The 22220-nt window shown below is 44.5% G+C and overlaps 2 protein-coding genes across 5 annotated transcripts in view; one reads left to right on the top strand and one right to left on the bottom strand.

The window, feature by feature from the left end:
* The window catches only part of LOC115149113 (neurofibromin), a 70337-nt gene extending 49649 nt beyond the window's left edge, over positions 1 to 20688 (top strand). For 2 of the 4 annotated variants that reach the window (XM_029691643.1, XM_029691642.1), the window contains 23 exons: positions 6017 to 6449; positions 6696 to 7036; positions 7195 to 7397; positions 7479 to 7672; positions 8726 to 8866; positions 10216 to 10495; positions 10713 to 10927; positions 12597 to 12658; positions 12906 to 13047; positions 13454 to 13555; positions 13850 to 13990; positions 14152 to 14278; positions 14365 to 14496; positions 14667 to 14802; positions 14977 to 15134; positions 15365 to 15490; positions 16473 to 16594; positions 16676 to 16776; positions 16891 to 17033; positions 17137 to 17183; positions 17275 to 17491; positions 18918 to 19035; positions 19381 to 20688. In XM_029691643.1, coding sequence (XP_029547503.1) covers positions 6017 to 6449; positions 6696 to 7036; positions 7195 to 7397; positions 7479 to 7672; positions 8726 to 8866; positions 10216 to 10495; positions 10713 to 10927; positions 12597 to 12658; positions 12906 to 13047; positions 13454 to 13555; positions 13850 to 13990; positions 14152 to 14278; positions 14365 to 14496; positions 14667 to 14802; positions 14977 to 15134; positions 15365 to 15490; positions 16473 to 16594; positions 16676 to 16776; positions 16891 to 17033; positions 17137 to 17183; positions 17275 to 17491; positions 18918 to 19035; positions 19381 to 19540 — 3841 coding nt within the window. In that variant the 3' untranslated portion in view covers positions 19541 to 20688. The remainder of the gene's footprint in view (positions 1 to 6016; positions 6450 to 6695; positions 7037 to 7194; positions 7398 to 7478; positions 7673 to 8725; positions 8867 to 10215; positions 10496 to 10712; positions 10928 to 12596; positions 12659 to 12905; positions 13048 to 13453; positions 13556 to 13849; positions 13991 to 14151; positions 14279 to 14364; positions 14497 to 14666; positions 14803 to 14976; positions 15135 to 15364; positions 15491 to 16472; positions 16595 to 16675; positions 16777 to 16890; positions 17034 to 17136; positions 17184 to 17274; positions 17492 to 18917; positions 19036 to 19380) is intronic. The other 2 variants (XM_029691644.1, XM_029691645.1) reach the window with 2 other exon arrangements.
* On the bottom strand, positions 1093 to 3784 carry LOC115149116 (mucin-17). Its single transcript, XM_029691647.1, has 2 exons — positions 3630 to 3784; positions 1093 to 2655 (listed from the first exon to the last, which is right to left on the bottom strand). Exon 2 carries the CDS (start codon positions 2649 to 2651, stop codon positions 1794 to 1796), a length of 858 nt encoding a protein of 285 aa, XP_029547507.1. The 5' UTR covers positions 2652 to 2655; positions 3630 to 3784; the 3' UTR covers positions 1093 to 1793.
* Positions 20689 to 22220: the final 1532 nt, after the last annotated feature.

The raw sequence follows: 22220 nt of genomic DNA, 5'->3' as shown, positions 1-22220 counted from the left end.
TTCCTACCTTCTGAGGCTGTTCTGTTCCCCCTGGTTTTGTCCTTGATCCCTCTTGTTTTCCTCTGGAGGATGCACCATTAAGAGTATATGTCTCTTAGTCTGCCCTTTTAGGTCCACTGATGCAGGTAGCATTAAACAGGATAAGCTCATACTGCTTGAGCATCCACTGCAGGCTCTGCATTAACGCTGGGAGAGTGTGTGTGTGTGTTAGGGAGGGAGTTAGAGGGGAAAGTGGGAGGGGTGTAGGAGAGGAGTAGGGATGCAGTGCAGAGCAGCCCATAGCTACTGATGACGAGGAGCGAGGGGGGGGGCTGACTCCAATGTTTCATAATCACTATCATTCAAAGAAATGTCTTCAATCTCTCTCTCTCTCCCAACATTATCCTCTTTCCACGTATCTGGATTTAGCTAGGGCTGTCGATGAAAATCCACTGACTCAATGCACCACGGAAGGGAACTTATTTTCTGGCACAAATATGTTCTTCATATTTTGCTATAATAGTTATGTACATATTGCAGTAATGGATTGCCCCTGTACGTATTGCAGTAATGGATTGCCCCTGTACGTATTGCAGTAATGGATTGCCCCTGTACGTATTGCAGTAATGGATTGCCCCTGTACGTATTGCAGTAATGGATTGCCCCTGTACGTATTGCAGTAATGGATTGCCCCTGTACGTATTGCAGTAATAGATTGCCCCTGTACGTATTGCAGTAATGGATTGCCCCTGTACGTATTGCAGTAATGGATAACATTTGATTTTGGTTTGAAATTGTTAGTAGTCAGTATTATGCCCTCTTCACGGACAACCCGTTTTAGACTTGACATGCAATAAATCCACACGTTCATCATGTTGTCAGCCATAAGTAGATGAATAAATATCTGAGAAAGAGGCTGGGAACATAAAACGGATGTGGTGTTATGCTACTTTGTTGTAGTTCCCCTCTCTGGTCAGTGAAAACAGGTGGTACTGCCCCACAGACACACTGCTTACTAATGCCCAGCCTCTCTCTCCCTCTCTCTGTAATTAATCCACATGCACACTCGCACGCAATTAGCTGTCTCTCAGACACACTGTAGCAGAGAAACACTCAGGAAGTGAACTAATTCTTTATTGTTACCAAGGCTTGGAAACGGAAGGGCAGATAAAGCAGAAACATTTCAACTCTTCTTTACTGTGTCCAAAAGACCAAGGAAGGGATGTTGACTTGTAGGAAAACATTGTGAGAGTTTCTGGAAGAGGTTTGTGGCTTAAAAACAGTTCCTTTAAATTGTCTACTTAAGCTGATACTACAGTTTAGTGCTGGTTGGTTCTGTTTTGTAATTTTGCAGAATTTAGAATGTCTAAAAATGGAGAAGTGAGGGAAATGTCAGATGAATTGTGACAACAAGCAAGCTGTAATACAACCACTAGACAAAACAGGAGTCATTTCCTCTTATCAGTGACACTGATGATGGCTATACATTTTACACAAAAATACAAATTCATACAAATATTAAACATTCACATGATATTCAACTTCTTGTGGTACATTCATTTGTATAGACATGATCATAATGGTAATTATTTCATAAGTTTTGAATGAGAATGCAAGCATAAAATACAAAACCACACAATTACTCTAAGCAAACACTCAGTGTAAAAGCAAATCTCTTTACAGCATGCCAATAGAAGCTGTTGTATAAAACTGTGCTGTTCCCATCATCAGTATGCAGCTGAGGACAGTTTGGCCAGTGGTTTGAGCTTGTTTCTGGTCCAAGGTCTGAGGAGGTGGTCACCATGTGAGAGCCCTCATCCCACCACCACAACAACGTCGCTAGAGGCTTGTGATTGGGGAGAGACTGCTGTGGCGGTGGGGTCAGAGGGCTCTGCAGGCTGTTTGGTGGTGGTAGTGACTGGGCTCCCCTGGCTAGGGTTTGCAGCTGCTGCCACCCCATTTTCCGTGGCTTCCTTCTTCTCTTCCTTCTTGGGTGTGTCTTTCGCCATCTCATTTTTCTCTTGCCCCTTGTCTGTCTTGCCGTTCTCCCCCTCCTGGGTCTGTCTGAGCTCTGCCATCATCAGGCTGGTCTCACTGGGCTCAGAGTCAGGCTTCTCCTTGGTCCTCTGGCCAGTGCCCCAGTACCCAGTACCACTCACCAGGTCTACGTTGCTGCGGGTGGGGCGGCTGCTGATGCGGGGCTGGCGCTTCAGGTGGCACACCTGGCATGACAGCACCACGGTGGAGACTAGCAGGATGGTACACAGAACCACCAGGCCACCTGTCACCATCAGCAGGATGGTGGCCACCTCCTTATCCAACAGACAGCTGGGGCAGGGGCTGGACGTGGGGCTGGTTTGGGCTTTAAGTGGAGGGTAGGCACTAGGTTTGGTGTTGGCTCTGGATGGTGTGTTGTTGGTGTTCACTGGGCTATTGGTTCCAGATGTTTCTCTGGTGTTGAGTGTAGCTGGCGTTGTTAAATCTGACTGAAAATATGTTGAACTGTTAAATTGTGTAGCTCCAGAAGGTCCCATGGTTGCGTTAGGGTTAGCCCCAGCTCCCTTTTCAGTTGTGAAGCTTTTATCAGAAGTCATTTTACCGTCCTTAGCAAGTACTGATGTTCCCACGAGTACCACACAGTACAGCAAGAGGCAGACCCGGGAGCCATTCATATTTCTATGGGAAAAGGGGGGAAAAAGAGAGCATAGTGAGGTTTACTGGTGACCCTCAGTAAGTATTATAGCATCTCAAGTTCTGCTTTTTCTTACACATTGAGTTCCTTTGTGGTTTCATGTGTGAGTGTCAGTTTCCATACTGTCTGATGTCATTTGATCAGCAGTCTGAGATCTGAGTGACAATGATGGTTGGTATTAAGCTGAGATTTAAAATATCTTGATTAATTGAATTCGCTTTCTTGTTAAACCATTTATTAATTTGTTTTGCCCAGAATGCATTTAAGAGTTGGTGATCAATATTCACTTCCAATTTACGCCAGTACATAATTCATTTTTTTTAAATATAAAAAACTGCCTTTGCTGAACAATTAATTAAATGGCCACCTGGACTATTTGCATTGACCACCCCTTTGTTTTTACACTGCTGCTACTTCTGTTTATTATCTATGCATAGTCACTTTACCCTTACCTACATGTACAAATGACCTTGACTAACCTGTACCCCGCACATTGACTCAGTACAGGTACCCTCTGTATATAGCCTCATTTATTGTTTTTATTGTGTTACTTTAAAAAATAAAAAAAACATTTAGTAAATATTTTCTTAACTCTATTTTCTTAACTGCATTGTTGTTTTAAGGGCTAGTAAGTAAGCATTTCACGGTAAGGTCTACACCTGTTGTATTTGGCGCATGTGACAAATACAATTTTATTTCATTGTGCAATTTTGATCTCCCAGAAATGTAAATCAAGCGATTCTGGTCAATATAAACTGGAATTTATTATTTATGTGTATGATGTACAAAATCTCAAGACTGAATCTCCTTATAGTTAGGATCTCAAAATAATACACTACAACAAAAACACTTCCCTCAGGGATGCTTATCCTTCAGTTCAACACAGCACCCTCCACTCTGTGAAGGTAGACTATTTTCAAACTTAGTTTATTTTCTTGAATATGTTGATATCACTTACCTTGATGGAGTTGACCAGTCTGTGTGTAGTACTTCCTAACACGAGAGAGTCCAGGCAGAGATTGAAGAAGCCCAGCCGTATGTGTGACCAGTTTCAGAAATGAGAAATGCCTATGAGAAGAGAGGTGTGAAAGACGCCGTCGGCGTCAGCATGCTCATTCAGTAATGACCAGTTTCCTGTTCCTCTCTCACTTCTCCTTTGCTGATTTATTTGAAGCTAGTTACTTGATTTCCTGTGCGATGTTTAGCTTGGTCAATCAGAGGGGTAGCACTATGGCACTCTCCGTGGGTTTGGAAGAAAGCGGATGTTTCCATTTTTCAGGGATCCAATATTTTCAACCAAATTTCTGTTTCCCCTGAAAAACAGATGTGGGGACAACGCTCAGGTGTCTTTTTACGCCTACTATGTTAGGTTAGCACTATGGTACAGTAGTACTATGGTTAGCACTATGGTACAGTAGTACTATGGCTAGCACTATGGTACAGTAGTACTATGGTTAGCACTATGGTACAGTAGTACTATGGTTAGCACTATGGTACAGTAGTACTATGGTTAGCACTATGGTACAGTAGTACTATGGCTAGCACTATGGTACAGTAGTACTATGGTTAGCACTATGGTACAGTAGTACTATGGTTAGCACTATGGTACAGTAGTACTATGGTTAGCACTATGGTACAGTAGTACTATGGTTAGCACTACGGTGCACTACAACAGGACTATGGTTAGCACTATGGTACAGTAGTACTATGGCTAGCACTATGGTACAGTAGTACTATGGCTAGCACTACGGTGCACTACAACAGGACTATGGTTAGCACTATGGTACAGTAGTACTATGGCTAGCACTACGGTGCACTACAACAGGACTATGGTTAGCACTATGGTACAGTAGTACTATGGCTAGCACTATGGTACAGTAGTACTATGGTTAGCACTATGGTACAGTAGTACTATGGTTAGCACTATGGTACAGTAGTACTATGGCTAGCACTACGGTGCACTACAACAGGACTATGGTACAGTAGTACTATGGCTAGCACTACGGTGCACTACAACAGGACTATGGTTAGCACTATGGTACAGTAGTACTATGGCTAGCACTATGGTACAGTAGTACTATGGTTAGCACTACGGTGCACTACAACAGGACTATGGTTAGCACTATGGTACAGTGGTACTATGGCTAGCACTATGGTACAGTAGTACTATGGTTAGCACTATGGTACAGTAGTACTATGGCTAGCACTATGGTACAGTAGTACTATGGTTAGCACTATGGTACAGTAGTACTATGGTTAGCACTATGGTACAGTAGTACTATGGCTAGCACTACGGTACAGTAGTACTATGGCTAGCACTACGGTGCACTACAACAGTAGGACTATGGTTAGCACTATGGTACAGTAGTACTATGGCTAGCACTACAACAGTAGGACTATGGTTAGCACTATGGTACAGTAGCACTACGGTGCACTACAACAGTAGGACTATGGTTAGTACTATGGTACAGTAGCACTACGGTGCACTACAACAGTAGGACTATGGTTAGCACTATGGTACAGTAGCACTACAGTGCACTACAACAGTAGGACTATGGTTAGCACTATGGTACAGTAGCACTATGGTTAGCACTATGGTACAGTAGTACTATGGCTAGCACTACGGTACAGTAGTACTATGGCTAGCACTACGGTACAGTAGTACTATGGCTAGCACTATGGTACAGTAGTACTATGGCTAGCACTATGGTACAGTAGTACTATGGTTAGCACTATGGTACAGTAGTACTATGGTTAGCACTATGGTACAGTAGTACTATGGCTAGCACTATGGTACAGTAGTACTATGGCTAGCACTACGGTGCACTACAACAGTAGGACTATGGTTAGCACTATGGTACAGTAGTACTATGGCTAGCACTATGGTACAGTAGTACTATGGTTAGCACTATGGTACAGTAGTACTATGGCTAGCACTACGGTACAGTAGTACTATGGTACAGTAGTACTATGGCTAGCACTATGGTGCAGTAGTACTATGGCTAGCACTATGGTACAGTAGCACTACGGTGCACTACAACAGTAGGACTATGGTTAGCACTATGGTACAGTAGCACTACGGTGCACTACAACAGTAGGACTATGGTTAGCACTATGGTTAACACACAACAACAGGTGGGGGGGTTGAGAGGAAGTGAAAACATGCTGGCTGACGGCTTATTAGCCCACACTGTCAGTGTGTAATTTTCCAACTGAGTCAAGTGTTGAACTGTAACTCAATCAGGTTGGCATGACTCACACACATTTCCTGTCCCCTGCACCCTATTCAATTTACAAGGACTTAAAAATGCTTATGTGATGTCCCTTTCTTCCTCACCCTCCCAGATTTAAGACTGGCCAGATCAATGGTGATCTCCTCATCTACCACGTGCTGCTGACCCTGAAGCCCTACTATGCCAAGCCCTATGAGATCGTTGTGGACCTGACCCACGCCGGACCCAGCAACCGCTTCAAGACCGACTTCCTGTCCAAGTGGTTCGTGGTGTTCCCGGGCTTCGCCTACGAGAACGTGGCTGCCATCTACATCTACAACTGCAACACGTGGGTGAGGGAGTACACCAAGTACCACGAGAGACTGCTGACAGGCCTGAAGGGGAGCAAGAAGCTGCTGTTCATTGACTCCCCGGCGCGGCTAGCGGAGCACGTGGAGCCTGACCAGCAGAAGCTGCCTGCGGCCACGCTAGCCCTGGAGGAAGACCTCAAGGTGTTCCACAACGCCCTCAAACTGGCCCACAAGGATACCAAGGTCTCCATCAAGGTTAGGACATGAGGGAGTCAGTAGATTCAGAATGCAATGCGTTTCCTACATATTCTTGGGGCTGTGGGACATAATTGAAAGTAAGTCAGACAGACAAGAATGACAGGAATGGCTGAGACAGATTGAATCCTTGTCCCCAGGAGGCATATGTGGTCTGGAGTGTCAATGTTTTTGAACAATGTTACCATTTTGTGTGCCAGCTAGCATAGTAACTCCCTCTCAATGTCTCTGTGTTTCTGTACCCAGGTGGGTTCCACAGCGGTCCAGGTGACGTCAGCAGAGCGGACCCGGGTCCTGGGCCAGTCGGTCTTCCTGAACGACATTTACTACGCCTCGGAGATCGAGGAGATCTGCCTGGTGGACGAGAACCAGTTCACCCTCACCATTGCCAACCAAGGCACACCGCTCACCTTCATGCACCAGGAGTGTGAGGCCATCGTCCACTCCATCATCCACATCAGGACGCGCTGGGAGCTGTCCCAGCCAGACTCCATCCCCCAGCACACCAAGATCAGGCCCAAAGACGTGCCAGGCACCCTGCTCAACATCGCCCTGCTCAACCTGGGCAGCTCTGACCCCAGCCTCAGGTCAGACACAGCTGAGGAAAATAGTCATACATGTTTAGATTTTGGTGGGACTATGAGAGCTGACAGTCTTCTTAGGGATATTTGAATCATACATGGATTATGCTTACTAATGACCTTTTTCTTCTCCTTCCCTCTCTCTCTCTGTCTGCTGTGTGCAGGTCTGCAGCCTACAACCTGCTGTGTGCCTTAACCTGCACCTTCAACCTGAAGATAGAAGGCCAGCTGCTGGAGACATCAGGGCTGTGTATCCCTGCCAACAACACGCTTTTCATAGTGTCCATCAGCAAGACGCTGGCCGCCAATGAACCACACCTCACCCTGGAGTTCCTGGAGGAGTGCATCTCTGGCTTCAGCAAATCCAGTCAGTATCCTTGTTCCTGCCCTCCACACACACACACACACGCACACGCACACGTTGTAACACCCTCTCTGATGTGTGTAGGTATTGAGCTGAAGCACCTGTGTCTGGAGTACATGACCCCCTGGCTGCTCAACCTGGTGAGGTTCTGTAAGCACAACGACGACGCCAAGCGCCAGCGGGTCACTGCCATCCTGGACAAGCTCATCACCATGACCATCAACGAGAAGCAGATGTACCCATCTATCCAGGCTAAGATCTGGGGTAGTCTGGGACAGGTAGGGATCTCTCTTCTCTGCTCTCAGTGTGGGTGTTGGCCCATGTATCAGCCAACCAGTATATTGGATGTTATTGAGGCCATACAGTACTCCATCCATCAGCCCAGTCTTCTGTTATTGAGGCCATACAGTACTCCATCCATCCATCAGCCCAGTCTGCTGTTATTGAGGCCATACAGTACTCCATCCATCAGCCCAGTCTTCTGTTATTGAGGCCATACAGTACTCCATCCATCCATCAGCCCAGTCTTCTGTTATTGAGGCCATACAATACTCTATCCATCAGCCCAGTCTGCTGTTATTGAGGCCATACAGTACTCCATCCATCCATCCATCAGCCCAGTCTTCTGTTATTGAGGCCATACAGTACTCCATCCATTCATCAGCCCAGTCTTCTGTTATTGAGGCCATACAGTACTCCATCCATCCATCAGCCCAGTCTGCTGTTATTGAGGCCATACAGTACTCCATCCATCCATCAGCCCAGTCTTCTGTTATTGAGGCCATACAGTACTCATCCATCAGCCATACAGTACTCATCCATCAGCCCAGTCTGCTGTTATTGAGGCCATACAGTACTCCATCCATCAGCCCAGTCTGCTGTTATTGAGGCCATACAGTACTCCATCCATCCATCAGCCCAGTCTGCTGTTATTGAGGCCATACAGTACTCCATCCATCAGCCCAGTCTGCTGTTGGCTTTATTTTACTGCTGATTTAGGATCTGGGAAATGGCTGAAGGATTCAGTGGACTCACTGTTCAGGATGTTATAGAGGCCTTATCAGATATTATGAGTGTTTATCCCCTTATGTAGGTATTACAAATACCTCTTTGTCAGCGTCCCTGTACTTTTCAGATCTCAACCAGTTATCATGCTAGCCACGTGAAAATCATATCTTTGCGTGTTAGTGTAGAGCGGGAAGTTGTGGGGTGACTGAGAAAGATGCTGGCATTCTGAAATAGAAATTACTTGAGACAAATACGCTAGTTAGTAATGGAGGGGAATTTATTTAGTCTCTGAGCTGAGGTCCTGTTGTATCCTTGTTCTGTAGATAACTGACCTGCTGGACGTGGTGTTGGACAGCTTCATCAAGACCAGCGCTACAGGAGGTCTGGGATCCATCAAGGCTGAGGTGATGGCCGACACGGCTGTGGCTCTGGCCTCAGGGAACGTCAAGTTGGTGTCCAGCAAGGTGAGCAACACACACACCTCAGGAATTACCACTGTGGCTATTCCCTTCACAGGTTGAACCCTTCACAGGCTATTCCCTTCACAGGTTGATTCTGTGACTTGAGTCTAGACAAGAATATCTGCTGCAAGCATCAATACAGATCCTCTACAGATTAATAAATGATTTCTGGATGTCCGTTTTCCTATCAAATGCCATGAAAAGTCTGTTCTGTGCATTCCTTATACTTCTTTATGGCAAGTTGTGATATTGTAATCGCACTGAATTAATAGTAGCTAATACAGTATCCAATGTTATAGATGACATTACATATTGTTACAGATTAGGATTTGTACTCCTACAGTATGAATGAAGCCTGTTTTTAAATCTCACAAACTGCACATGCAGGCAGACACATGTCCAAGTGTCTACCCTGGCACGCTGACATTGAACAACTCTTCCAGTTGTCATGACCACAGCACCTCTCAACAACAGTGCTGTTTGTGTCACAACTATTTCTGTCATTTGGTGGTCTGCGTTATTTATCATTTCCTTTTGACTGTTGAGCTGATTTCTCAGAAAGAAAGAGGGAGTTTAATGTATTGCCCAATGAAGTACTCTTGCCAGGTCGCTGTTGTAAATGAGAACTTGTTCTGAACTGGCCTACCTGGTTAAATAAAGATGAAATAATACAAAAAAAAGTACAATGCTGATCATGTGATCTAGTGCCAGGAAGAGTATAGCCTCTGAATACAAAGGCCAGTCTGTGTCGGGGTGACGTCACTAGCGGTTCTGGGGGGGTGCCAGTGCCCCTGTGACAACAATTTTGGACCCCCTTGTGGCCCCCCTAAATGTGCAGTATGAAATAATTTTTATAGAACAAATTTTTGCTATCGTTCTTTTTTTACATCCGGTATTAGACAGTGGCAACGATGATGATTATGAACATGGTCTTTTGCCTGCTAATGCCTGCAATGCAGAAGAAAGCGATATGACAACAATAACATGTAATGTAACTGGCCCCTCTAACAGTACAACTGGCCCCAGCTTGCCCCCCCCCCCGTTGAAATGGTCTCTTTTCTCTTCTATCTATTCTCATATGCCAAGGCAAAACGCTAGGCACACGTTTAGATATTGTGATTTCACAATTGATAAACACCAGACTGGGATATTAAGCATTACTCGATGCATTCCCAGTTCTGTAAAAACAGGAGGGATAAGGGATCTCCCAGAGATGCTAGGTGACATGAGAGTCCTGAGTCATTATTATATTTTCCCTTGGGTGGAAGGTAGAGATAATAGATAGGATGTAAAATTTGGTAACGTACCGACCTTTGATGTAACCTTAACCCCGACCCGTGTCTGTCTGGTAGGTGATCATCCGCATGTGTAAGATCATCGATAAGACGTGTCTGTCTCCCACGCCCACCCTGGAGCAACACCTGATGTGGGATGACATCGCCATCCTGGCCCGTTACATGCTGATGTTGTCCTTCAACAACTCTCTGGATGTGGCCACTCACCTGCCCTACCTGTTCCACGTGGTCACTCTGCTGGTGGCCACCGGACCCCTGTCCCTCCGCGCCTCCACACACGGCCTGGTCATCAACATAATCCACTCCCTCTGTACCTGCTCCCAGCTCAACTTCAGCGGTGAGGAAGCCACACACACACACAGCACCCTGGCTGTAGACTGAGGACACAGACAGAAATAGGGAGAAGTGAACATGATTAAAAGGCAGAGGGTTGATCAGTGTTGTGTTGATTCAGTGTTTTGAAAGCAGTTGGATAGCTACAGATGTTTTTTCTTGATGTATAGCCTTGCTGAGACTCAGTGATAACTATTCCCATGTGTGTTTCTCTCTTCCAGAGGAGACCAAGCAGGTCCTGAGGCTGAGCCTGACAGAGTTCTCCCTGCCTAAGTTCTACCTGCTGTTCGGCATCAGTAAGGTCAAGTCTGCTGCGGTCATCGCCTTCCGCTCCAGCTACCGCGACCGCTCCTTCTCCCCTGGGTCCTACGAGAGGGAGACCTTCGCCCTCTCCTCCCTGGAGACTGTCACTGAGGCCCTGCTGGAGATCATGGAGGTCAGGAGATCACCCCACTGACATAATCACTTATCATTACATCATCACTCTAGCATGACACTACTGTCTGTACTGGTTTAGATGTTCGGTGAACACTAACCAAATTCAATATTCTACTTGCCTTCACACAAATCCAGTCTAGAATTTCAAAGTTGTTTTAATAAAGATCTGTTTTTCATACAGTACCAGTCAAAAGTTTGGACACACCTACTCATTCCAGGGTTTTTCTTTATTTGTACTATTTTCTACAGTGTAGAATAATAGTGAAGACATCAAAACTATGAAATAACACATATGGAATCATGTAGTAACCAAAAAAATCTTAAACAAATCTAAATATATTTTATATTTGAGATTCTTCAAAGTTGCCTTGATGACAGCTCTGCACACTATTGACATTCTCTCAACCAGCTTCGTGAGGTAGTCACCTGGAATGCATTTCAATTAACAGGTGTGCGTTGTTAAAAGTTAATTTGTGGAATTTCTTTCCTTCAAGAACTTTGAAAGTTTCTTCAAGTGCAGTCGCAAAAACCATCAAGCACTATGATGAAACTGGCTCTCATGAGGACCGCCACAGGAAAGGAAGACACAGTTACCTCTGCTGCAAAGGATAAGTTCATTAGAGTTAACTTCACCTGAGATTGCAGCCCAAATAAATGCTTCTCAGATTTGAAGTAACAGACACATCTCAACATCAACTGTTCAGAGGAGACTCCGTGAATCAGACCTTCATGGTCGAATTTCTGCAAAGAAACCACTACTAAAGGACACCAATAATAAGAAGAGACTAGGCCAAGAAACATGAGCAATGGACATTACACCCATGGAAATCTATCCTTTGGTCTGATGAGTCCAAATGTGAGATTTTTGGTTCCAACCGCCGTGTCTTTGTGAGACGCAGAGTAGGTGAACAGATGATCTCAGCATGTGTGGTTCCCACCGTGAAGCATGGAGGAGGAGGTGTGATGGTGTAGGGGTGCTTTTCTGGTGACACTGTTGGTGATTTATTTAGAATTCAAGGCACACTTAACCAGCATGGCTACAACAGCATTCTGCAGTGATACGCCATTCAATCTGGTTTGCGCTTAGTGGGACTATCATTCGTTTTTCAACAGGACAATGACCCAACACACCTCCAGGCTGTGTAAGGGATATATGACCAAGGAGAGTGATGGAGTGCTGCATCAGATGACCTGGTCTCCACAATCATCCGAACTAGTTTGGGATGGTTGGACCGCAGAGTGAAGGACTGTCCGGGATTGGGAGTCCCATAGGGTGGCGCACAATGTTCTTAACTGACTTGCCTAGTTAAATAAAGGTAAAAAATAAATAAGTAGCTATGAAGTGCTCAGCATATGTGGGAACTCCTTCAAGACTGTTGGAAAAGCATTCCTCATGAAGCTGGTTGAGAGAATGTCAAGAGTGTGTAAAGCTGTCATCAAGGCAAAGGGTGGCTACTTTGAAGAATCTAAAATATATTTATATTTGTTCAACACTTTTGGTTACTACATGATTCAATATGTGCTATTTCATGGTTTTGATGTCTTCACTATTATTCTACAATATAGAAAATAGTCAAAATAAAGAAAAACCCTTGAGTGAGTAAGTGTGTCCGAACTTTTAACTGGTACTGTATATGCTCATAATTGTGTTTCCCCTCCTCCACAAGGCCTGTATGAGGGACATTCCTAGCTGTAAGTGGCTGGACCAGTGGACTGAGTTGGCTCAGAGGTATGGTAAACTCACACCACCATTTCCCCTCTTCTAACTAACACTGACTCAGTGGAGCCAACCACACTGTCTGCTCTGAATCAATTACCTGATGCTTAGCTTACACATTTTTTGATGTCAGAGCAAAGTAAAGAGGCTTCAGACCACTTCATTGGCTTTTATAAGGCACGCGTGTGAATGGATTGTATTCATCATTCCCTCTTCTCTCACTCCATCTCCCTCTCTCCCTTTCCCTTCCCTCCTTTAGGTTTGCGTTCCAGTACAACCCGTCCCTGCAGCCCAGAGCCCTGGTGGTGTTTGGCTGCATCAGTAAGAGGGTGACCCACGGCCAGATCAAACAGATCATCAGGATCCTCAGCAAGGCCAGCCCCCTGCTCAGCATAGACCGGGTCTGTGTCCCATCACTCTGCCCTGCTGCTCGCTACGTCATATTATACCCAGATTTAGGACATCTCATGGAAACCACTTCCTGAATGACTGTAGTATCTTGTCACATGTAGTGTATCTTGTACTGTGTCTTTGTCAGTGAAAAACAAAACAAAAATAGATTCTATCACTTCAATTAACTACGCTTGCATCTTGTGTAGTTTTTTTATCTGCTAAGTGACATTCTAAGTCCATATGAACATCACTACTCTCGTGGTAACTTTGCACGTTTTCAAATAGATTCTGCTGCAAGTATTGGGAGTAGTTGAACAGTGTCTGATCCTGTCTGATCCTGTCTGTTGAAAGGGTCTGTGTTTGTATAACCTGTGCTGCTCAGACTGAACTGACCTGCTGTCTTGGGTCCCATAGGGTCTGGAGAGCTGTCTAAAGGGACCTGATAACTACAACAGCCAGGTGTTGATAGAAGCCACAGTCATTGCTCTCACCAAGCTACAGCCGCTCCTCAACAAGGTACACACGGACACACAGATGGCGACTCTCAAAGGCTAATTTAAGAGATGTGCTAAATGTTCTGGTGAGCTAACTTCCTCTTGTGTGCCCGCCTGCGAACCACATTCTATTGAGTATAACCCACATGTTTGAAGCAGGCTGACCAAGAGGAGGGAAGTTATTTTCGCCCTGGCCTGTATGTGGTGAATTGGCTTGTTTGTTTGTGTGTGTGTGTGCGTGTGTTGGATGCCGATTATGTGTGTGTTGGACAGTAGTGGTGGTGAGAGTAAATAACAGCCTGTGTTTTTCCTTCAGGACTCCCCCATGCACAAGGCTCTGTTCTGGGTGGCCGTGGCTGTGCTCCAGCTGGACGAGGTCAATCTCTACTCTGCCGGCACCGCTCTGCTGGAGCAGAACCTCCACACACTGGACAGCCTCAGGGTCTTCAACGACAAGGTACTAAACACACAAACATACACACGGTACCAGACACACACCCATTCAGAAGGTTTGTCTTCCACAACATTTTCGGCCAGATCTTTTTACAGTTTCATTTTGATTTCATTATCTTTCCCTAACTTGAATTGTGTGTGTTCCTCCGGTTTCTCCCTGTCCAGAGTCCAGAGGAGGTGTTTATGGAGATCAGGAAGCCTCTGGAGTGGCACTGTAAACAGATGGACCACTTCGTGGGCCTCAACTTCAACTCCAACTTCAACTTTGCACTAGTGGGTCATCTGTTGAAAGGTAAGTAGGTGGGGGTGTCTAAGCCTCGGGTCGGCCGGGGACTGCATGGTTTAGCTCTTTGTCTAACCACCCACCTCTCTGTCTAGGATACAGACACCCCTCCCCCAACACAGTGGCGCGGACCATCCGGATCCTCCACACACTGCTGGCCTTGGTGGGAAAACACCTCAACTGTGACAAGTTTGAGGTGAACACCCAGAGTGTGGCCTACCTGGCAGGTGAGTTAACGGAGAGCTCCACAATGAAGCCATACTTTTATTTTTCAGCCATAGTAGGATTGTTCATATTGTCTTTAAACAATGATATTCTTTATTCGCATGGCAACTGTTTCTGTGTAGAAAATAAACTGATGTAGTATTGAATTGACCTGTGAAATGTCTGTGTGTAGCTCTCCTCACTGTCTCGGAGGAGGTCCGGAGCCGCTGTAGCCTCAAGCACAGGAAGTCCCTGCTCCTCTCAGACGTTACCATGGAGAATGTTCCCATGGACACGTACTCTGTGCACCACAGCGACCCCAGCTGCCGGTGAATGACAACAGGGCTGGCTGCTGAGTTGATGTAGAGGCTGATAGAGTAGCTGCAGCAACAGCTGACTAAGCAGAATTTGTCTCTCGCTGTATCGAACGATGTCAGAGGAATTTTATGGGCCGTGTGTGTTCACCTTTCATAATGTTTTGTTCTTCCCTCCTTCTGTGTCAGAACTCTTAGGGAGAGTCAGCCGTGGACGTCCCCCAAGGTGTCGGAGCGCTACTTAGTGGTCCACTACCCCACTGGGGGGCAGATCAGCCCGCGCACACGCAAGTCCATGAGCCTGGACATGGGCCAGCCTTCCCAAGCAAACACTAAGAAACTGCTGGGTAAGACACCTGTCAGTCATTCTCTACTGCTAGATCCAGGCCTCTGACCAACAGAGGAGTTTTAACATGTGACACCTGATCAGAGATATTTAGACTATATACGTTCATGCAGGATGACTTGGATATCCATAGAATATCCATGCAGGTATGTACTAGTTTAGGTATGGAGAGTTGACCTGTGTATGTATGCCCCATTGTTTAACATTAGTTTTTCAATGCTGGCTCACCAGGCACTAGGAAGAGTTTTGATCACTTGATATCAGACACTAAAGCACCAAAGAGGCCAGAGATGGAGTCTGGAATCACCACGCCTCCAAAGATGAGGAGGGTGGCGGAGAACGATTATGAGTGTCCAGGTCAGTTTCTCTCCTGTATACCAGACACTTACACAATGTTTGTGGCTGTTGACACTGATGTTAAAGGGGCAATCTGTAGTTGAAACAATAATAAAGTGTTTTCCCCGCCACTGTTTCGGTAAAAAGCTGAGGCATGGGGCTGGAGAAATGTAACCAATCTCAAATTCATAGACCGCCACGGATTCAAGAACTGACAATCCATGATATCAAATTGATAGTTTTTAACCATGTTCTGAGGCTATGAAGTGTTTGTTTACATTTACTTTGAAGTAAAACAACCTTATTTTGGGTCCTGATGGGGTAAAACAATTGAACTAAGCTCATGAGGCATTTTATAAGTTCTATTGGGCCTCCAGAGTGGCGCTGCGGTCTAAGGCACTGTATTGCTGTGCTAGAGGCTTCACTACAGACCCTGGTTAGTTCCCAGGCTGTGTCAAAACCGACTGTCATCGGGAGTCCCATAGGTCGGCGCACAGTTGGCCCAGCGTCGTCCGGGTTAGGGGAGTGTTTGGCCGGGGGGGTAGGCTGTCATTTGTTCTTAACTGACTTGCCTAGTTAAATAAAGGTAAAAAAATGTGTGTATGTATGTATGTATGTATATGTGTGTGTATGTATATATATGTATATACATACATGTGTGTATGTATATATATGTGTGTATGTATATATATATATATATATATATATATATATATATATATATATATATATATATATATATATATATATATATGCGCCTCTAACTTTCTCCCTCATTATTATTCACGATTCATTCTTGATTTTCCATATATATATAAATGCGCCTCTAACTATATATATATATATTTTCTTCAAGAATCATTGGGTACATATAATTAATTTATAAGTCCAAAATGATTGTGGCAACTGCAGATTCTTTGAAACTGACACAGGTCCCTATCTCTCTCTCTCTCGCTCTCTCGCTCTCTCACCCTCGCTCTCTCTCCTCCCTTCCATTCCACAGAATCGACCCAAAGAATCTCCCACCATACCCTGAGGAAGGTGTCTGTGTCAGAGTCCAACGTGCTGCTGGATGAGGAGGTCCTCACAGACCCCAAGATCCAGGCTCTGCTGCTCACTGTCCTGGTGAGACCACTCACTCCGCTTCTCCCACTTCCTCTGTATTAGTTTGTGCCTATTTCTAACATGCTTGCCTCTATACTATAGGCTACGTTGGTGAAGAATACAACAGATGAATTTGACCAGAGAATCCTCTACGAGTTTTTAGCTGAAGCTAGTGTTGTCTTCCCTAAAGTATTTCCAGTTGTGTAAGTGTTTCGTTTCAACCCAATAAAGTATGTATTTTTTCCAATCCCCTTTTAATGTGTACGCATGCGTAAATAACTTTCATCCTTCATATTATCTTGTGGTTTTCTCTCCAGTCATAACCTGCTGGACTCAAAGATCAACACCCTCCTATCACTGTGCCAGGACCCTAACCTCCTAAACCCCATCCATGGCATCGTGCAGAGTATGGTATACCACGAGGAGTCACCCCCCCAGTACCAGCCCTCCTACCTGCAGAGTGAGACTCCACCCACTCCTCCCTCCATACAGTTACAACTATGGGTTCTGGAGTGAAAATGCCAATTTCATACTCATCGGTGTTTCTTCTGTTTCTCTCTCAGGCTTTGGGTTTAATGGTCTATGGAGATTTGCTGGACCCTTCTCAAAGGTGAGCAGACACAACTCATTTGCCTCTTTAGAGTATGGAAGGTTTATTGTCAGTGTTAGTAAATTCCATTCCATTCTGCTTGTGCCAACAGCAAACCCAGTTCCCAGACTACGCTGAGCTGATAGTGAAGTTCCTGGATGCTTTGATTGACACGTATCTGCCGGGGATCGACGAGGAGACGAGCGAGGAGTGTCTGCGTACGCCCACGTCGCCCTACCCCCCGCCGGTCCAAAGCCAGCTCAGCATCACAGCCAACCTCAACCTCTCCAACTCCATGACCTCACTGGCCACTTCCCAGCACTCCCCAGGTCTGATCACAGATACAGTGTACACACACACACACACACACACACACACACACACACACATGCAGTCAAATCCAGCCCTTCTGTCTCTTGGCAGATTTGATTCTAAGGAATAGCTGTGATACTTTACAGTAACCTTTATCTCAAACAAAATACATATTTCATCCATTAACCTGTCTGCATTTTATCTTCATCTTAATATAGTCTGGCCTGTTTAGTCTTTCCATTTTACCAATCAGAAGAATCAACTTGCACTAACAAACACATAATTAGAGAGAAATATAAATGACCCATCCATCCATTTCCAACTGAATCCAACATCATCTGAAAAGTTCCAGCCACTATATGTAGCATTACATTGTGGTTCCCCAACCTGGTCCATGTGTAAGGCTTATTCTCTCTTTCTTTAACTCATTAATGCATGATGTTCTCAAAATGTATTATTTAGTGTTCATACACATTTCATTTCATGTTTTTGTTCCCTTTTCTTCCTCATTTGTTATGCTTGATGCGGTGTAGTTTATAGACCATCTCCAACAATCTCCAACTTGTCTCGTTAGATGACAGGTACAACTAGAAACTATATACACTCCCCTACGTATTTATTTGGACAGAAGCTAAAACTTTTAATTTGGCTCTATACTCCAACAAATGTTTGATATGAGGCGACAGTACAGAATGTCACCTTTTCTGTGAGGGTGTTTTCATACATATCTGTTTTACTGTTTAGAAATGAAAGCACTTTATGCATCTAGTTCCCCATTTGAAGGTGTCATTAGTATTTGGAAAAATTCACTTATAGTTTCTGGATGCTACCATGACTGAATCGTGATAATCATGAATTAATTACAGATAATTATGAATGAATGGTGAATAATGATGTGGGAGAAAGTAATTGATGCAGTACCAGTAACAGGTGAGGTTATGATGCCTCTAACTTTCTCCCTCATTATTATTCACCATTCATTCTTGATTTTCCGTAGTCATGGTAACATCCACATTTGTGTTCAGAACATATTCTATTCTCTGTTTTATTTGAAAATGTAATGTTATACTGGATGTCTATATACTTTTGGAAATGTTTCATCATTTGTTTTAGTCTTGAAAAACATTTGAGTAATTCATGCTATGCCACTATTTGGAAGAAAGAATTGGCCTCTTTTGCTCTATATTGTACATTTTATTTGGAACTAACGAGACTTGATTATACAGATAGACTGGAGTATGTATACTTATAATCTAAACCATATTGTCTGATACACATGAGAATGCTGAATGAATCATTTTTTTCCCCCTTATGATTGATTTCTGTCACTCTTTGTTATGTTTTGTTTTTGTTAATCATGTTGCTCTTTGTTTCCTGTCATTCCTCTTTTTGGGTTGCCATGGTCACTCCCTCCTGTTTCTTTCCCACTCTGTGTCTGAGAAGCTTCTCTGCCTTGCTCTAAGTCCGCCGTTTTCACCCCACACCTCGTCCGGCCAGGTATTACAGCCCCTCGTCCCCATGCTGCTCCTCACTCCCAGGCACACGGCACAGCCTCTCAGAGGTGTGTGGGGGGTAGCAGAGGCCCATCACAAAGCCCAACAACACTACTGGAGCGTTTGTGATGAAGTCTTTGTACATAATGTTTCAATGCCCGTACACCATATGTCCTGTTTGTTCAAAACACAGAGCAACCCTGTTGCGATAAGTTGGAGCACTTACATCAGTCCATGGGTTGACTACTCCCCCTATTGTTGGATTTGTATATAACAACAGAGAATCTCTGAGAGTTATATACACTCTTCAGGTGGATGTCTCAAAAGCATTAGAATTATATAATAGAATAATTTCTCATGTATTAGTGTGACATATTATACCTGATGGTGTGTGTCCGTCCGTCCTCCGGCAGGCATCGACAAGGAGAACGTGGAGCTCTCTCCGACCACGGGTCACAGCAACAGCGGACGCACGCGCCATGGTTCTGCCAGCCAGGTGCAGAAACAGCGCAGTGCAGGCAGCTTCAAACGGCCCAGCATCAAGAAGATCGTATGAGAGATGCCCACCACTAGGACCCCCTACCAGGGCCGCCCATGCCAGTCATCATGCTGCACTTCTACGCCAATTCTCCTGTCTTATCGATCTCTCTCTCTCTTTCTCTCTCAGCCTTGATTCTCCTCAGTTTCCTTCTGTTGTTTTTTGCGTGTTTCTTTTACCCTAACCCGTCCAGTCAGCCATATTTGCTTGACGATCAACATATATTGAAGAACTGTCTGAATATGATGCGTTGTTTTGTTTGTGAAGCAGTCGGTGTCTGAGTCTGGCGTTGTTTCGTTTGGTCTTTTTGTGTCACATAATGAGCTACATTGGAATCCTTTTTTAAAAACAGCATTAGTTGGAAGAAAGCACTGACATTGACAACACAGCAGAAACAGTAGGGATCATAGTATCTGAAGCCATTTTGTTGTCTTGCTTCTTTTGTCTTGGTTGAATTTTATATCATAATGACAAAGTATTATGAGAACCATTTTTGTGATTTGCACAACTTTCTGTAATTCAACATGCATGTACATTTGTTTGTTTTTTGCCTTTAAGTGTTGTTAGTAGAAGGACCTTTTTCTTCAAGCTGAGAGAGCTTTGACAATGGGGCTGAACTAGATCAAAGTATAAGCTGCAAATGCCTCTCATTGAGACATGGACATGACAATATAGATTGGACCTTGGGACCCAGTGTTGAGGAAAGGGATCCCTCTCACCCACCATCACTGCAGAGGGAGAGCACTACCCTGAAAAACACACACACACACACACACACACCCCGTTCTGGAGGAAATCACTGAAAGCACTAAAACCATCCTGTATTTGCAACACCTGTGAAAAGCATGGCCAACAACAGACATTAGGGGTTTACTGTGCTGGGGAGGTGGGGGCTGGATGATCAATTTGCCCTGTTTGAGCTTTGTCAGGCACAATCCAATGATGGCCAAGCCATGTGTCTTCATTGGTTATTGATTGTCCAAGCTGTGGGGATTCCTCTTGATTAGGCAGTATTTTTATTCTCACATGATGGAGTGCCAGAGAGGGTCAACTAGACAGGCCACTCTGGTGTTGGAGGACAGCAGCCCTGCAGGTTTCAGAACTTAAGCTTTTCATCAGCACGCTGTTCACGTTTCACAACACTATGTCAGGGAAAGTTGGGAAGGAAAATCTTGAGGAAAAACAGGAATAGACAGTGTCCTCCTATGTTGGAATGGACATTGGAAATCCGCCTTAGCTTTGAAATGTATATCTATAGTGGTAGTCTTAGTTGTAATTGTCTCATTCTTGCCCACACTTACTGTAAACACACATATACATGCACACACAACACACACTTGGGAGGTTGTTTTGTTCATTGTGTGCCTTTTCTAGGGTTTGTGTGTGTGCGTGTGTGCGTGTGTGTGTACCGTGTATATATACAGTACCAGTCAAAAGTTTGGACTCACTTACTCACTCAAGGGTTTTTCTTTTATTTTTACTATTTTCTACATTGTAGAATATTCGTGAAGACATCAACACTATGAAATTACACATGGAATCATGTAATAAGCAAAAAAGTGTTAAACAAATCAAAATATATTTTATATTTAAGATTCTTCAAAGTAGCCACCCTTTGCCTTGATGACAGCTTTGCACACTCTTGGCATTCTCTCAACCAGCTTCACCTGGAATACTTTTCCAATACTCTTGAAGGAGATGCTTAGCACTTGTTGGCTGCTTTTGCTTCACGCTGTGTTCTAACTCACCCCAAACCATCTCAATTGGGTTGTGGTCGGGTGATTTGTAGAGGCCAGGTCATCTGATGCAGCACTCCATCACTCTCCTTCTTGGTCAAATAGCCCTTACACAGCCTGGAGGTGTGTTTTGGTCATTGTCCTGTTGAAATACAAAGGATAGTCCCATTCAGCGCAAACCCGATGGGATGGCGTATCGCTTCAGAATGCTGTAGTAGCCATGCTAGTTAAGTGTGCCTTGAATTCTAAATAAATCACCAACAGTGTCACCAGCAAACCATCCCCACACTATCACACCACCTCCATGCATCACGGTGGAAACCACACATGCTGAGATCATCCGTTCACCTACTCTGCGTTTCACAAAGACACGGCGGTTGGAACCAAAAATCTCAAATTTGGACTCATCACACCAAAGGACAGATTTCCACCGGTTTAATGTCCGGTATTCTTTAGTAGTGTTTTCTTTGTAGCAATTCGACCATGAAGGCCTGATTCACGCAGTCTCCTCTGAACAGTTGATGTTGAGTTATGTCTGTTACTTGAACTCTGTGAAGCATTTATTTGGGCTGCAATCTAAGGTGCAGTTAACTCTAATGAACTTATCCTCTGCAGCAGAGGTAACTCTGGGTCTTTCTTTCCTGTGGCGGCCCTCGAGAGCCACTTTCATCCTTGTGCTTGATGGTTTTTACAACTGCACTTGAAGAAACGTTCAACGTTCTTGAAATTTTCCGGATTGACTGACCTTCATGTCTTAAAGTAATGATGGACTGTGATTTCTCTTTGCTTATTTTGAGCTGTTATTGCCATAATATGGACTTGTTCTTTTACTAAATAGGGCTGTCTTCTGTATACCACCCCTACCTTATCACAACACAACTGATTGGCTCAAATGCATTAAATTAACTTTTAACAACGCACACCTGTTAATTGAAATGCATTCCAGGTGACTACCTCATGAAGCTGGTTGAGAGAATGC

Source organism: Salmo trutta, chromosome 15, assembly GCF_901001165.1.
Source record: "Salmo trutta chromosome 15, fSalTru1.1, whole genome shotgun sequence".
NCBI classification, from domain to species: domain Eukaryota; kingdom Metazoa; phylum Chordata; class Actinopteri; order Salmoniformes; family Salmonidae; genus Salmo; species Salmo trutta.
This window is presented reverse-complemented; position numbering and strand designations above follow the sequence as displayed.